Source organism: Ictalurus punctatus, chromosome 13 (genome assembly GCF_001660625.3).
Source record: "Ictalurus punctatus breed USDA103 chromosome 13, Coco_2.0, whole genome shotgun sequence".
NCBI classification, from domain to species: Eukaryota; Metazoa; Chordata; class Actinopteri; order Siluriformes; family Ictaluridae; genus Ictalurus; species Ictalurus punctatus.
In genome coordinates, this window is record NC_030428.2 from 11,194,891 (window position 1) to 11,212,856 (window position 17,966).

A 17,966-nucleotide genomic window follows, 5' to 3' on the forward strand; every position below is an offset into this window, starting at 1 on the left:
TGGGGGAATCAGTTCATTTTTTCTATTAATTTTATTGAGTAAAATGTTTCATCTTTTTTTTTTTTTTTAAAGTATTTCATTTTTTTTAAAGACGTTTTATGGTAGCTTCCAAAATCACCCCTGAATAAAAAAAAAAAAACTTTAGTCAAATGGATAATGCAGTAAACAGAAATATTAGATTTATATATTGTTCAATTGTATGGGCTATAGCACTATGGCACTCCGTTGAGGTTTTTTTGTGTGTGAAGTTATACCTGCTCTTGTGAGAATTACCCTATTACTCAAATTCTCTACCCTACATCAGCTTTGGCTGCCATCATCCCCATACACAGTTCATTCATGTTTAATGATCATCCACCATTCTAGGCTTATTTTCCTGCTTTCCATCTAAACTAGACAATCTGAATCAAACAATCTTTCTGTGAATATGAAATTCTCACTCTGCTTTTGCCTCAGGAGTGATGCAGTGAGCCCGATGTGCTATGTTAAACCATACTGTCAGAAAGCGTAGTTGTCAGGATAGTATGCTTGCTTTTAAAATGTCACAATAATTGAGATACTGTTGCGTTCTATGATTCATGCTATATGTATGCATAATCAAAACGCACTAGCTAAGAAAATGTACATAATCTAAGCAAGTCATTTGAACTAATCATTTGCATTATGTAAATGCAGTAGGTGAAATCAGTGAAAGGTCAATGCGAGATGAGCATCTGCTTCTGTAACCATTATGCCAGGGGTGCTAAATCATTTCCACAATTATACTGAACAATACCACCAAGCAACATGAATACAGCAGATAAATTTGGGAACCCAGAATTCATGACACAAATCTTTCAAATGTAACCACTTAATGTTCGTCTTTCTTATTATTGAGTATTGTAATATGTGAGGGGAAATGCCATTTGCAATCATTAACTATTGTGGCTGCTTTAATTATGTTTCTTTGCTGTAAAATGATTAATTACAGTTGTCAAAATGTGATGGCTGAGTAGTCCTCACCAAAAACTCCTCTCTGTGAGACACTGAAAACAGCTGTGTTTCTTCTCTTTCATTTCCTTTATGCTCTTTCCCTTGCTACATATTCAATGTAGTAGAAAACGCTTCCAGGCTTTGGTGTTTCAATGCTCACTGAACAGTTCTTTAGCCTGCGTTTATCTGCCTTTAGATAGAAATGTTCCATGATTTATGCCAGTATAACAGCTTTGTATGCCTTTAGCCAATTATCTAAGTACATATATGAACTTTGGAGTAGGCATGGTTTAAAAATGTCTTTAATGTGTAATTTGGCTCCCAGGTACTTCCATTCTGTGAGTATATTGATTATTCAGTTTGTGAAATGAAATTCATTACTTGACCATTATTATAATTCACATTTTACACAACAGAGGTCTGTTCCTGACAGATCCTCGAAAGTCCATGTGCTTCCTGCAGCAGAGGTTTAATGAGGCAGCCAGGAGAATGCAGAACCCAGCATGACAGCAGCGTGACTTACATAGATGAAACTTCATACATTAATCATTTTCCTAATAAACACTTCGCAGTCTGTGCAAATGCCTCACAGTTGGTCCACAGTCTGTGAATTCAGATGAACATTTTCAGGGCCCTGCTAATAGCCAATGTTCAGCAGAGCACAAGATTTAAAGAGACAGCCACCTATAAGGAGTCAAGGTATGGGATAAATCACAGGGAAATCTACAGAACCTCCCCATCTGGAAAGAACATCTTCGTTTTTTCCTGACATGCCACCAGCATGACCAGCATAATGCATGCTGATTGTTAGCAAGCAAAATGCAAGAGCAGCTTTAGCAGTAAGTTTTGGTCGTCATCTAGCAGATATTCCAGTAACAGGCCAGCACCAAACTATGTACACCAAGCTAAGAATCTGTTTTTTTATTGTTTGTTTAACTTGTCTTTTTGCCATAAAGGTGATCAATCTTTAAAAAGCTAATCCTTATACATCCTTACAAAGTTTAATGTCACTCAATAAACGGTATAAACCATATTTCATTCCTTCTAAGCTGCTGACTCCGTTGCCTGGAGTCATGTAAAATGCAAAAGATTACTATTTCATATCTCCTTCATCACTTTAATACATCTAATATCAGGGACATGCTGGAATCACTAGGTTGTAAATCTTTTTCTTTCCAAATGCCTGTTAGGTATCCTGCTATCAATCTATAACATCACTTCCCTCTGTCTTCCAAAGGAAACGGATAGCCGAGCGGAGCAGATTCTGATAAGTGTCCCTGGATGACCATTCAGTGGAGATAAATGAAAGGGTTGTGGGTGGTGAGTGTGTGCACTGGACTACATGGTACTATCTTAGGGATTTAGCCAGGCTGGCTACTGTGTTAATGACACAGTGTTAGTGAAGAGTTCATTTTCTTCTATATTTAAGCATGGCTGTCAGTAAATTTTCTTCACTACAATAAACTTGCTTTTATCTATCATTCTTTTCCTCAATATTCTTATTTTCTTCAATGAGACCCCAAAGAAATAACTTACCAAAATTTAGCACATTGGGCAGGTACTGTAGCATTATGAATAATTGGCTAAGCACCATTATAAATGAGAATGGAATAGCTTTTAGTCACTTCAGTAAATTGTCTAGATGTGGATGATGGAAGTATTACTTTGAATATAGGCCATATGATTTATTTACTTGTAAAATGTAAAATTTAGTTTAGGGAGAGGCAGTACATACAATAGTATGATTTAGAACGAATTGGTATTGTTATTGTTTTGTGAGACTTTTTGCATGTTCTGTGCAATGTTTGTATTCTACATTTTATGCATTCATTAGCATCAACATTTTATATACTAATTGCCTATAGTGACATTTAAGGCTTAATAATTATTTATCCCATCATGAACAATTTCAGTGTATTGGAGCCTCAAGCTTCTATTGTGACTTTTCTGTGACCTCCAAACACAATACCACTTGATCTAATCAATCCCACAATCCCTGCAGTTACTGCCTCCACACAAGAAGCTACACAACACTATTGCACCTTTGAGTTTAAAAAAATAAATAAATAAAATCACTATATGATACTCTTGTATCTGCATTTGTTCTATTGCAGGATGGTGAAAAAAATACAGAATTTAAGACTGTGTAAATAATACCACTGTGTAACTAATGCATAGAAAACAAACCTCAAACATTGCAGATATCGGTGACTGGAGATGCCACCGTTGCTATACCAACACATACCATGTATCTGCCTCAATATGTCGCATTTAGCGTGATTCACAAACAACCTACCTGCCAATTTTCTGTTTAATCACACATTACAGGGGACAATACTGTTTTGAGCTTAAAAAATCTTACTCTGTAAATAACAAATTTTATTTAAAAAAATATGACGTATATATAAAATCACACTCTTCTATCAGTCTTTCCACCCGTTCATCTTTCAGTCACCAGTTTGTCTTTGTTCCCTGCATGAAAACCCAGTTTTATTCTAGTATTTTTGCAGATACACTCTAATGTGCTCCTGTTCTCCAAACAACATCAACACAACATGACCAGGTCAAAGCAGGAAAAGTAGAGAGGCAAAAACAAACCATATGAGCCTGTTTCTGGAAGAAGAAAAAAAAAAACATTCTGTGCCCCCTCACCAACACTGAGTCTGAAACAACACTGTACTTGAGAATCTAATTAGCCAGAGAAGCTGTCTGCACATTTCCAATTTATGTAAATGAAGACAGTGCTGTGTAGAGCTGAGACTATAAAGTGAATAGCCGATCAGGTTCAAAGAGGGATACTATGCCACTAATAAGAGAAAGTATCCTTTGAGGGGAAACATTTATAATATGAGAAGATTTATTGTCAGTGATGCTGGCCTCATTGTCTTCTGAAAGGGCTTTTACTTGATATCTTATTTGATCATTTAAAGCAGACATATTTCACACACAATGATTAGCTTTGTTGAAGTGCTTCACGGTTCCCTGGAGAAAATAAAAATTGAGGATAAAATTCAACCTGTCACACTACACTCCGGGTTTTTTTTTTATCCTACTATCAGTTTATCCCAGTTTTTTGGATGAATGATTGAATATTCTAACTCATCCTGTATCTCTATGTGTAACACATATACACACAGATTATACACTGATATAGCTTCATTTATTTCAGAGTGTGAGAACTATTAATGGGTTCTTACAAATACACTCTGTGACACTTCCCACACAATTTTTAAATTAGAACATCACTCCAGAGTGATCAAATAAAGCTTTAAGTAGATCATCTAACAGGGAATAATGGCAGAAAGTATTACATACCTGTATATGCAGCTGCAATCTTATTTGCTTGGTCTTATTATTTCCTTATTCATACTTTCTTCTATACTTCCTTATTTATTTGTTTCTTCTGGTCTCCTCCAATGTGTGTAATGCTACATATGTGCTATTTGTCATATGCACTCACCATCCACTTTATTAGGAACACCTGAACAACTGCACATTCATGCAGTTATCTAATTTGCCAATCGCGTGGCAGCAGCACGATACAAAAAAAATAAATAATAATTATGCAGACACAGGTCGAGAGCTTTAGTTAATGTTAAAATCCCATTACATTAGAAGTTTATGAATTACTCAAACCAATACTATATCTGCATGATTTTACACATTTGTGCTGCTGCCACATGATCGAACGATTGGATAATTACATAAATGAGTAGGTGTACAGGTGTTCCTATTAAAGTGGACACTGAGTGTACTCTCATGTATATACATTTACATTATGTTTATAATTGTACATCTTATAACTTTATTATCTATGCTGTAAATTTAGCATATTTACAACAAAATGAAGTTGAAAATGAAATTAGTATGTTTGGTTTTAGAGCTGTGTCTTCATGATCCCATGATCAAACAGTGTATGATATTCAAAAGTTTGCATTCAAAACCAAACCTTTGCCCTTTCTGAGTGCAATATGAATATTCTGTAATAATGTTCATGCCCACCTTTCACCTTTATAACTGCTCCCAGCGCTTTCATATCCTCTGAGCAGCATTTAGATGTTTTGTCAAAACTTCAATTCTAAGTAATTTTCTGTTGTTTTGGACTGATGTCTTGTTGCAGGATGCAGTGCCCTCCACTAATATTGGCACCCTTGGTAAATATGAGCTAAGAAGGCTGTGAAAAATGATTTTCATTGTTTAACCTTTTGATCTTTTGTTTAAAAAATTACAGAAATACTCTGCAAAACACAGATCCGCCCTCTTCATGAATAAATAAATAAAATTTTATATATATATATATATATATATATATATATATATATATATATATATATATATATATATATATATAGGTGTGGTAAATATAGGAGTGCAACAATTGTTGGCACCCTTTTAGTCAATACTTTGTGCTACCTCTCTTTACCAAGATAACAGCTCTGAGTCTTCTCCTATAATACCTGATAAGGCTGGAGAATACAGGGCAAGGGATCTGAGACCGTTCCTCCATACATAATCTCTCCAGATCCTTCACATTTCAAGGTCCATGCTGGTGGACTCTCCTCTTCAGTTCTATGCGTTTCATCAGGGGACTTGGATGGCCATGGCAGGACCTTGATTTTGTGGTCAGTAAACCACTTTTGTACCATGTATGTTTTGGATCGTTGTCCTGCTGGAAGATCCAACTACAGCCCATTTGAAGCTTTCTGGCAGAGGCAGTCAGGTTTTCATTTAATATCTGTTGATATTTGAGTTGATACCTGAGTCCATGATGCCATATATCCTAAAAAAAAAAATGTCCAGATCCTCTGGCAGAAAAACAGTCCTAAAACATTAAAGAGCCACCACCATATTTAACCGTGGGCATGAGGTACTTTTCCATATGTCTGCCTCTCTGTGTGCGCCAAAACCACCCCTGATGTTTATTGCCAAAAAGCTTGGTGTTGGTTTCATCTGACTATACAACCCGATCCCATTTGAAGTTCCAGTAGTGTCTGGCAAACTGAAGAAGCTTGAGTTTGTTTTTGGATGAGAGTAGGGGACTTTTTTGTTGAAACTCTTCCAAACAACTTGTGGTGATGTAGGTGACTTCAGATTGTAGTTTTGGAGACTTTCTGACTCCAAGACGCAAGGAACTTCTGCAATTCTACAGCGATGATCCTTGGAGATTTTGTGGCCACTCGAACCCTCCTCTTCACAGTGCAGACACACGTCCAATTCCAGGATGATTCATAACATTTCCAGTTGACTAGAACTCCTTAATTATTGCCCTGATGGTGGAAATGGGCATTGTTCTTCTTTCGGCTGCTCCCATTAGGGGTTGCCACAGCGGATCAGTGGTCCGCATATTTGATTTGGCACAGGTTTTATGCTTTATGCCCTTCTGACATAATGCTACAATTTTATTTGGGGCTGGGAATTAGTGCGACACAGTGGCAGGATTAGTTCCCTGCCTAGGAATCGAACCCTGGTCATGGAGGTGAGAGCAGTGGTGAGAACATACATATAGACAACATTTTATCTGAAAACAGCTACAAAACATACATAGGGAAGGATTTGTATTGTGAGCAAATTACGATTCTCAGTCTAGCTCACCTTTTGAATTAGTGGTACTCCTTTAATAAAGATTAGGATTTTAATATGTGAAGAGGGGTATTAGGTTGCAAAAGCATTTTAATTGTTTGGTGTCCACAGTGTGCAGTATTGTTTTGATTCATAATAACTTTTGGTGTTGCTGGATTTTTCTTTATTTTTCCTTGTGCTACAGTATGTTTATGTGCTTTTTAAGGAGACCATTACCACAAAGACTTCTGGCTCATGCCTAGTCACCTATGTGGGGGCATCTTATAAGTAATAGATGACATTGCATTCAGAATTGCATAATTAAATTAATCTGTAGCAATAATAAAATATAATTTTAGTTTTTTTAAGTGTCTTTTTATTTTTGTGTGTAAAGTTGCACTGAAATGTGCAATATCATGCCTGCTTTTTCATTTCTTTTCTTTTCAGTTCAATTACGATGTTATATTTGATGTTTATTGTTCTCCAGCATAGTAAATATCATTTGTAAATCAAAGTTGTGTGAAGTTGTGTTTTCTTTCCTTTCTTAAGTAAAACAATACATATTACGTTATTTATAACCACAAGCCATAGTTTTAATAGCGACCGTATTGCATAGCTACTTGATCCAGTTTTAATAAAAAATGCATGAGGAGAGAAAAGATTAGGATTAGTTTCATTATTTTCTCTCCTTGTGCATTTTCTATAATCACTTTCCTATTGCAATCATTAAATGTCCTATTCATTTCATGCTTGTAGCTTTCAGATGGTTAGGTTTAATTCTGAGGCACAGCTTTTAGTCCATTCTTCTCAGAAATCTTGCAAATGCAGTAATGTAAGAAGTCATACATGTTTCCCTCCTAAATGTATCCCCAGTATCATAAAGACTCTCCAAAAATACACATTATGTATTAAAATGCCACGGGCTCTGTTTGATGGAGCACTACTTCTTATTGTTCCTTCTTTTAGAGCTTTCAGATAAAAACTCTTGAAAGCTGGCACGAGGTACACCATGTTCTCCTTGATAGAACATGGAGTAATTGCTGTCATTATTATGCCAAAATACTCCTATTAACACCTTCAGAAATACATTAAGGCATAGAAACTTGCAAGCTGGAGAGAGGTCATATAGTCACAGACTCAGACTGCTCCAGAATTACGCCCTTAATGCAACCAAGATAAATGTAGTCGCTTCAATAGGATCACCTGAACAACCTGCTCATTTATGCAGTTATCCAGTCAGCCAATCACGTGGCAGCAGCACAATGCATGAAATCCTTTGTGTAAACTCTAGAAACTGTTGTATGTGAAAATCCCAGGAGATCATACTCAGACCAGCCCACCCGCTACCAATATCCATGCTACAATCCAGAGACCACATGTTTTCTTCATTGTGATGTTTGATGTAAACATTACCCAAAGTTCTTGACCTGTATTTGCATGATTTTTGCATTGAACCGCTACCACATGATTTGGCTGATTAGATAACTCCGTGAATGTGCAAGTGCACAAGTGTTCCTTATAAAGTGGATGGTGAGTGTATATAAAATAATCAACAAAAAATTTTGAGGCAAAACATAGGGGGACAACAGATTTATTCAAACACAATATTTCAAACCAAAGAGTTTTCTTTCTTTCTTTTTTTCCTGCAAAGTGCTGGTTTCAAAATTAGTGCTATTAACATTTGCTGAGGTTTACTTTGGAGAGAATAATAGACTAAGCCTATCTCTGTAATGCCAACAAGGATGGAGGATATTTGCAGAACATCTTGCCCCACTCTTCTATGTCTCAATCCATCTTCAGTTCTTACCACATGTTTAAAACAGGCTTCAAAGCCAGAGACTGGAATGGCCATTGCAAAACACTGATTTTCTTTTCCCACAACCATTTCTGAGCTTATTTGGATGTTGGAAGAGCGGGGTCTTTATTTTTGTTGAAGGATCCATCTAAAGCCAAGTCTAAACCTTCTAGTAGAGGAAACGAGGTTTTAGGTTAAAACCTCCTGTTACTTAGCTGAATTCATGATGCCATCAGTGTTGACACTAACTGCAAAATAACCCCAAAGCATCATATTTTAGAGGATACCAGGTTATTTATTTTATAATAACATTATGCTGGAGACAGAAATGACTAAAGTGATGTACAAAAGGTCTTGTGTGATCAGTACAACACCATCCCAACTTGCACTAAAAGCATTTCTCAGTGCTTCAGTCAACTTTAGTAAAACATTAACTTCCATTAATATTTTGTTATCTACAAACATTATTCATGACACCGATTCCTGAATGTGTTGGAAACATTCCTTTGAGTTTCTTGTCCATGTTAACATGATTGCATCACATAATTGCTGCACATTTGTCAGCTGCACATTCATGCTGTGAATCTCCCATTATACCAAATCCCAAAGGTGCTCTATTGGATTCAGAGCTGGGGACTGGGAAGGTCACTGAAGCACACTGAGCTCATTGTCATGTTCATGGAGGCAGTTTGAAATGAATTGCGCTTTCTGACATGGTGTCCATGTGTCTCTTGTGGTTATTAAATTATCATGGACTATCATGGTAACAGCAAATTATTTTTGCTTTTTCTTTGTCGTGGTAGCTTGTTGATGGTGGAAGAAAATGCTCATACCTCATCCTTTTGTCTGTGTTCTGCTCCCCTCCAGACAAAAAAAAATAAAAATAAAAAAAAATAAAAGTTATACAAATCAATTCAATTCAATTTTATTTGTATAGCGCTTTCTACAATAGACATTGTCTCAAAGCAGCTTTACAGAAATATCAACATGGTATACAGATATTAAAGGAGTGAATTTATCCCAACTGAGCAAGCCACTGAGTGGCGACGGTGGCAAGGAAAAACTCCCTAAGATGTTTTAAGAGGAAGAAACCTTGATAGGAACCCGACTCAGAAGGGAACCCATCCTCATCTGGGTAAATCATCTGGGTTATACAGTATCCGAGTTTGTTCAAAATCTCCCAGGAACGAATAATTAAGAAAAGAGAAATCTTTTGATGCAATTCTACACTTCCTTTTCAAAAAGACTCAACGATTGCATTATGATCTTGTACACATGTAAGGCTTTATTTGCATCACTGCTTAATATGAGCATAAATATATATATTTATTTTTTTTGTATACAGAGATTAGAATGGAAACAGTTGGTCAGTTTTAAAATTGGACGAGGAACAGCAGAATGAACTCTTTCCATCTGCTATCATGTCATCTGCTGGCCATGAATTGGCATGCTGAGAGTGACCTTGTTCACATGAGACAAGAATCAGTATGCAGTGATAAAGTGTCAAGACAGTACATGAGAACAGCCAAGAGTGTCTTTGGGATACAGTGCCATCTATTGGAAGGTAATATAGCACACCTAATACAGTTCTAAGTTTGCAAACATGTAGTTTAAAACGATTGCCTTGATCTTTAAGACATACAGACAAAAAAAAAGCTCTTTCAAAGAAACATCGTTTGCTTTGGAGTTTTTATATAATAGATAAAACTACTGAGTAAAGGACTAGAAGTGCAATTTGTTTGAAGGCACTACAATCATGCACAGTATTTTCATCAGTGTGGTTTAACACAAATTCATTTCAAGTACAATCAAATACCATGACTTTTTATTCATAGCATTCTTAATAAAGGAGACACCATCATTTATGTATGGAGCACCATTATACATAACATAACAGCATTTGAATAGCGAAAGAGAATCTCTGAGTTTGAAATAACATATTACATATAGTTGAATCTCTTTACACTGCAGCAAAAATATAAATTTTACATTTTAAAACTTAAATTAGGTTATAAATAGCTTATCCTGTACAATGTTTTTATCAGTGCATACACAGAAATAAGTAATTCACAGCCTACTAAAATATTAATACGTATACATACAGAGACAGCATGCATAATTTGTTTTTGGTAGAATCACGCATATTCAAGAAAGAATTTATCTGAATAATAATAAAATAAATAAATATTAATAAATCTGATATAATTTGATTGTCAATAAAATCAGCCTACCCAATGTCTGTCACTGGAGACATGGGTTATTGTTCCCAGGCAGACAATGTTTTAATCACAAACAGTCACAAGCTGCCAGCAGCAAAACGAGCAAACTTTAAGATGCCCTGAAGTCTACTATTTAGATTTATTCAGACACTGACATTGGGACTACCATCAAACAGCAAATTAAATAACGCTCAGGTATGAATAACTGATCATTTACTCAATTAGAAATTATTTAAAAATTTGGAATCTGTGCTAGAAGAATCCAATGTCTTCCCAAAACACCTGACTGTACCTTTAACAAAATGGATGCAGCACAGACTTGATGATATTGCAAAGCCAGCAAGAACAATAATGTAAAATACACGGTATAATCAATTTGTATGAACTCTATCAATCATCAGAATTCAGATGGATAATGTGTTTGGATTCCTGTAGCGGTAAGTGGTCCTGTTTTGAATTAGATGAGGCCTTCTTGTTGTGTTTCTCAAACTCTGCAGTGATTTCAGCTATAGTCTTCCCCTTTGTCTCAGGTAAGACAAGACCGATGAATATGGATGAGACCACACACACACCACAGAAAGGAATGAAACAAAACTGGCCCATACTGTTGACTATGAAAGGAAAGGCCATTCCCACCAAGAAGAGGTTGAGCCACATCATGGAGCCGGCCATCATGTAAGCTGCAGGTCGATCCATCTGGTTGAAGAGCTCAGTGGGAAGTATACCGGTTACCCCTGCAGGACCCATGCCAAAGCTCAGGATGTAAGCAAAGACACATGCCATGCTCAGGTAGGGCATACCAGCCACTTTACCCTGCAGAGACAGAGCCAGGGTGAACACCACTGCCCAGCCAGCCATGAACACGTACCCGCCAACAAGGAGCAAGCGACGACCCAGTCTTTCAATCAGAAAGTTACACATTACAGCTGCAGTGAATTCGCAAGCACCGGTGCCAATGGCAACATACTGGATCTTATCCATGGGTATTCCTGCCTCCTGAAATATGTATGAGGCATAGAAGTAGATGGAGTCGTTCCCACAGAGCATCATGGAACTGCTGGCTACCATGACAATGCACAGCTGACGCCGAAGACTACGATCAGACAGTAGTTCCCAGAGTGATTTGGCTCGAGCCTCACCGACTGCTTTCTGTTCCTCCAGCATTTCCTCCATCTCAGCATCAAACACATTACAGCCCCTCAGGCGGGTAAGAGCGTGACTGCAGGCCTCTCGATCGCCTCTGTCGATGAGCAGGTAGCGAGGGCTCTCCGGGAACCAAGGAAGCGTGAGCAGCTGGAGCAGGCCAGGAACAGCGTTGCTGGCTAGAAGATACGGCCAGAGAGCCTCACGCCCCAACAGTTCAGTCAAACCTGTCACCTGCCCCAGTAGGATTCCCATTGCTGTGAAAACAGCAGAGGAAAAGGCAACAGCACCCCTCATGGCTTTAGGAGCACTCTCCCCGAAATACATAGGCTGGACGTTCATGCTCACGCCTGCATTAACTCCTACAAGCAAACGAGCAATGATGATCATCTCAAAGGATTTGGCTGAGCGACTGCTCAGTGCCATGAGTGTACTAACCAAAAGGAAAGAGTTATTCAGCAACAGGGTTTGTTTGCGTCCAAAGCGGATAGCCAGAGGGCCAGCAAGCAGCGACCCAAACAGTCCGCCAAGGGAAAAGGCAGAAACTATAACGGTCCAGATAAGGACCACCTGATTGGAGTCCAGAGCTGTGCCCCACCTCTCCATACACGTCTCATTAATAAACTTCTGTATGTAGATAGTGGGTGCATTGACGATGGCCAAATTGTAGCCATACTGAAGAGTTCCCCCAATAGCAGCAGAGCAGACAGTCAGTGCAAGAGTTAAAGAACAGCCCTTGTCGTGCTTCATTGATCTATTCATTTTTAATAATGATTAACATATATTTATATTACCATTATATATTAAACATAAGATTTACAAGCACAAGTCTCATACTGACACATAATGAAAAGGCTGTTTCACTGACCTGAAAAGAAACCCAAATGACATTTAACCGGCAACTCTGAAGTGGTGTGAAGGAAGATACAAATCTCTACCCCATGTACTGGGATTGCTTTCAAAATAAGAGACCAGTCACAATGGCAATGCTTTTCTAATATGCTTTACTGCCTTGGTTCAGACAACATGGTATTATAATATTTGATACCGTTCACCGTTACATCTATTAGGCATTAATTTACATGTATCATTATGTCTCAATTTCAAAGAATAGTTTGAAAACGTTTTGGCAGCGGTGGGATTCGAACCCACGCCCCCGAAGAGACTGGAGCCTTAATCCAGCGCCTTAGACCGCTCGGCCACGCTACCGTACAAGAGAGTGAAACGCTGTCACTAAACTAAAACCTCAAACGGTTCTCTCTCTTTTACAGTATATAATGATTGTCCATTGGTCAGTCTAATCATATTGGCGATCCTATTGCAGATTTCATTCATCATTTCTGTAGGTATTACTGAGCCTTAGCTTTTCCTGGCTAAATCTAGGATGGGTCGGATTAACTAATGGGCATTTCTCGTGATCTCTACTTAATTTTCTTGTGATCTCGACAATAACAAAAGTTGTTATTGGACTGGTGTAACATGCACGTTGGCATCTTCGCCATTATAAATGTAGTAATTGCCCGCTGGAATTTATCTCCGCATTAAGAGAGGGGCGTGTGTGTGTGTCCCCTTCTCAAGTGTCAGACACAAATCCGGAAGTCGTCAACCCTGCAGGGATGAGGTATTTTTGCAGGCCACCCCAGGATTTTTCCATTGCCTTTTGGATTACTGGATAAACTCTGTGACTAACAAAAGTTTATGATTCTTACATATTTCATAAAATAATCTTCACAAATGAACACAACATTTAGGAAATTTGAAGCCTAACTACAATCGCCAGAAGTACAAAGTTAATGTTAGGCTATAAACGAACTACACCACGGTCGCAGGACTTCAACGTCACCAACTGAGTAAACAGGTGGAATCAGGTGTGGCTTCTGCTTGGTTGGAGTGAAAACTTGCACCCACACAGGCCCTTTTCGGATAAGACTGGACACCCCTGATCTAGCTAAATTATTTCTTAACCCTCTAGTCTTGGAGACCTGTTAAGGTCACTAAATTGTCTGTTATAAAAGTCTGTTATTACTGACTGCATCTCATCTATTTCTATTTGTCAGTCTCCTTCTACTCTGTCCATCACAGTAAAAAGACCACCATAGGTATGCAGTCATACTATACTGACCTGCTATGTCACGGTTGTGCTGAGAATTGTCTACTAAATTCAGCAAACAGTCTGTACAGGATTTTGTTGTTTTTTTTTGTTTGTTTGTTTTTTTTTGTGCGTGATCGTTATGGCCAAAAATGCTTCAGAATACAAAAATCAGAATTTGTGATGCAATTTGCAGAGATATTTGTGCTTGCGGAAAACTACTTGAATTGGCAAAATTGCAATTGCTCTAAATTGTTTTGCACGATCTTTAGCAGTGATGTTTGTTGGTAAATGAGACCTTTGAGCTGTACTCATGTTTGACGCGTGTGAACTGAAGAGTTCTTTGGCGGAATGCATGCTTCGATGATGTCATGACACATCTTGGCCCAAATCTGCTGAAATAATTTAGAAAAATTGCAAGCTCCTGTGAATATTGCAGAGTTCCCTTGATTTTGCGTTTATTTCAGCGATCGCAAAATCGCTAAATCCTGGAGGGACTGAACAACAGTGACAAAGCAGCAAGTTACATTTAAATTGAGGTTTTCTTTAATTTTAAGCAACTTAGATATGACAGAAAAGCAACAAATCCAAACAATTAGCTCAGATGATTCCTCAGTCCAATCCTATGGCATGTGGTCAGATGTTTCTTCAGTTCCCCACTCACAACTTTAGTTACTATCTGCAATTAGTGCCCATTTACTAATGTTCACAAAATGTGTATAAACGTTTTATAAAGGAAATAAAGCTAGAAATTAAGTAGTATAGCATGTTGGTGCTTCTGGCTTGAAAGATAAATCATAGGGTCAACAGGGCCATTATCCACAGGCCTCCAAATCCAAGGGAATGCAAGCTGTAGCCTCCCAAATTTGAAAATAAAATGAAAGTGGAATAGTGGAGCAGCAAAGAGAGAGAAAAAATAAAAGAGACAGATGGCAGTGCTGGCTGATGTTCCAATGATATCAATCTATTTTTAACCAATACATGTTAATGGAGAACGTAGTGCTGATCAAGCATTTACTGAAACAGTCAGTACCTTTACATGGACAACAATATTCCGATATTAACTAGATTAAGACAATACTCTGATTAAGAAACTAGCATGTAAACAGTGATTATTGATGACCTTAATCCAACTAAAGTCCTACTCAAAGTAAACACAAATCTTATTAAGACATGTGGAGTATTCCTATTTTAGTCACATTATTGAAGTGCGTTACAGACATGTACACACCTTAATCACACTATTAACATCGTGTGGGAGTTTTCACCGCTTCTTGCGACAGGACACATACACACACACACACGGCAGTGCTCAACCGTTTCACGGCAAACAAGAGAGCACGGCTGCGTCCGAAACCGCATACTTACCTACTATAATAGGTGAAATATATAGTTACTATATAGTAGATAAGTACACCAGTTCTGACGCAGTCAACGGCTTCAAGCAATCGTCTATTTGCATGTATAGCATGACAAATAATTAACTGCACTTGAAGCTTTTGTAAAATTAAAAATAAAACACCCAAAACTGTATACGGTTCCATAACAAAGACGAACTGTATGTTGATACGTGAAATTCTGGAGGGGACGGCGTGGCGTGGGGACATAATGACTTGTGACATTAATCAATCTATGTTCTATAACATGTACAATGGGAACATGAAAGGAATATTTTAAAAGCAACTCGTAAACACCTTAATCACAATATTGTCGTGTTCAGAATAAGGTCAGTAATTAGATTACTGCTGTCCATGTAAATGTAGTCAGTGTTTGATGCCAAGTATTTTATCAAGAATGCTGCCAATATCAACACCACCAGCATTGTTGCGGTGAAGGTGTTGTCTAACACTAGCTAGCTGGCTTCTACTAATTGTTTATCATTGCATTTTTCCTGACAGACTCCCGTATTTTTTTTATAACCCACAGCTTGCTTTTAGATTAGCAACTGCTGATTCATCTTACACACTTGTATCTGAAATGTTTCTTTAGCTACTCATGTACACAAGTACAGTTGGTCATCGGAACTAAATGGTACCTGCCCACAAGAGACAAACTACAAATGAATTTCACACTAGCGAGTGGCATGTAGGATGAGGTGTCTGACCAAAATCATACCGCTTTTCCTACACAGGGTCGCAGGGAGCCTGGAGCCTCTCCCAGGGAAGTCCCAGGATGTGGTGCCAACCCATCACAGGGCACAATCACACACACATTCACACACCGCTTCACACACTATAGACAATTTGGAAATGCCAATCAGCCTACAGTGCATGTCTTTGGGCTGGGGAAGGAAACCAGAGTACCCGGAGGAAACCCCCAAGGCATGAGGAGAACGTGCAGGCTCCACGCACACAGGGGGCAGAAGCAGGATTCGAGCCCCCAACTCCAGAGGTGCGAAGCAAGCGTGCTAACTACTAAGCCCCCCACCTATATAAATATATATTATATATAATATATAATAATACACTCAACAGTAAAGTATATGAAACATTTTTATACATTTTATATATTAAATCAATGTACACACTATTGGAAAAATACCCTTATACCACACTTTATATCAACTTAAATAATAATACGTGTCATAATTTGTTTTCGTTAAGGTTTCTCCTGGGTCTTCTCTGTGGCTTGATCCATCAGGTCCTTGAAGCCGAGCTTGTCAAGAGGCTCCTTCGCCATCAACTGCCTAAAGAACAACACACACACACACACACACACACACACACACATCTGTAAGTAAATACACGACTTGTAAACACTTTACTTAGCTAACCCTCTCTCCAGCCAGCTTACTTGTCCATTCTACACTCCAGGTACTCTTTGGACTGTAGTCGGCACAGAGTGTTGTCGAAATTGTTTTGTCTGAGACAGCGCATGAATTTCTCTTTGAAGTCTTTACATTCACCTGTAAACACAAACGTACCACACTGCGTAATGTTCACGCAACAATAACACGCAGATAACATGAGTCAAGTGACGCATGAGTACTGCGCTCAACTCTACGCGTTGTGCGTAACCTTCCTATTCATATACATGACTTGGCTTACCGAAATGGTCTAAGGGGAATGACCCTTTATCAGGAGGTCGTGGTTTAAATGATTTTGTGCTGAAATTCATTGCCGTCGACATTGTTGACTTTGTTTTTCCTGTTAAAACTGCATTAAACCGAAAATTTGAGCGCGTTTGTTTGAGAGGAACTCAGGTGAAGCATCCCGAAACAATCGCTTCCATTTCCGCCTTTTACACTTCAAAATAAAAGGCACAATGTTATTAATTTATTTATTGTTTATTTTATTTTTTAAATTATTTTATTAATGCTCAAAGCAATATACAGCCAATAACAGATAACAACAGTGAGAAACAAAAAAAAAATGAGGAGGAGGATTCAATCGAAAATAAATCGCAAATATTGACAAGTTTGGAGAATTACAAGTCAATAAAAACTGGAAAAGAACTAAAAACATAATGTTTTTAAAGTCTTTTTTTTTGTTCTGACATAATTTAAGAAATGTAAGATATTGCTCGAATTCTTTAATAAAAACAAAAAAAAGAGAGGTCTGGAGTTTGAATATTTGGATCTGTGAATGTGGAACTTAGCAAGCGACAGAATCGAATGTATAACATAAAATTGTCCTTTTTTAGACTGATCATAGTCAGCAAAGCCCAGTACCATATCATTGCAACACAAAGCACATTGAAACTAATTCATTTTATCTCTACTCCGAATCAGTTTCATACATATTTTTGCAGCAGTACTACACAGTGGAGCACTTACAGCATTCATTACATAGCTTTGTTGATTTACACACCTTTGACAGGATGTATATTTATTATAAAGGGTGTCGCAAAAGTCTCCATACATAGGGGATATTAACACTTTTTTTTTTTTTTTAGCAAAATGTAACTTTATTTATAAAGTGTCCTCTACATGATTGCCATTTCTTTGTAAACACACACAGAGTCGTCTCTCCCAACTTTGGCTCCCAGTTTGGCAGCAGTGTCGTGTGTGATCTGCTCGCCATGTTTCCTGTTAAAGTCCATCGCAGCCTTGTGACAGCTTGCCGATTCAGCCGTTAGAATTATTTCATTACATTCCTCTTTTGTCAAAGGAATTCTTAAAGGCTATCTAAATGGTAAATGGCACACTTATATAGTGCTTTTATCCAAAGTACTTTACACTGTGTCTCAT

The 17,966-nt window shown here is 37.8% G+C and overlaps 2 protein-coding genes and 1 non-coding gene across 3 annotated transcripts; all 3 read right to left on the reverse strand.

Moving 5' to 3' along the window:
- Positions 1-10,133: 10,133 nt before the first annotated feature.
- On the reverse strand, positions 10,134-13,556 carry LOC108273488 (solute carrier family 2, facilitated glucose transporter member 11). The gene has a single exon (XM_017482747.3). It carries the CDS (start codon positions 12,448-12,450, stop codon positions 10,936-10,938), a length of 1,515 nt encoding a protein of 504 aa, XP_017338236.1. The 5' UTR covers positions 12,451-13,556; the 3' UTR covers positions 10,134-10,935.
- trnal-aag (transfer RNA leucine (anticodon AAG)) lies at positions 12,816-12,897 on the reverse strand. The gene has a single exon. It is a non-coding gene; the product is annotated as a tRNA-Leu (tRNA).
- A 2,700-nt stretch (positions 13,557-16,256) lies between the features above and the next one.
- On the reverse strand, positions 16,257-17,014 carry LOC108273447 (cytochrome c oxidase assembly protein COX19). The gene is made up of 3 exons (XM_017482666.3): positions 16,825-17,014; positions 16,571-16,682; positions 16,257-16,463 (listed from the first exon to the last, which is right to left on the reverse strand). The coding sequence occupies exons 1-3, from the start codon at positions 16,904-16,906 to the stop codon at positions 16,376-16,378; spliced, it is 282 nt and encodes a 93-aa protein (XP_017338155.1). The 5' UTR covers positions 16,907-17,014; the 3' UTR covers positions 16,257-16,375.
- Between the last annotated feature and the right edge of the window lie 952 nt (positions 17,015-17,966).

Excerpts from the sequence above, each read along its gene's own strand:
- LOC108273488 (XM_017482747.3), bottom strand. The coding sequence starts at position 12,450 with ATGAATAGATCAATGAAGCACGACAAGGGCTGTTCTTTAACTCTTGCA.
- LOC108273447 (XM_017482666.3), bottom strand. The coding sequence starts at position 16,906 with ATGTCGACGGCAATGAATTTCAGCACAAAATCATTTAAACCACGACCT. Across the intron at positions 16,683-16,824 it reads ATTCCCCTTAGACCATTTCG|GTGAATGTAAAGACTTCAAA; the intron begins GTAAGCCAAGTC and ends TTGTGTTTACAG. Across the intron at positions 16,464-16,570 it reads CTGGAGTGTAGAATGGACAA|GCAGTTGATGGCGAAGGAGC; the intron begins GTAAGCTGGCTG and ends GTTGTTCTTTAG.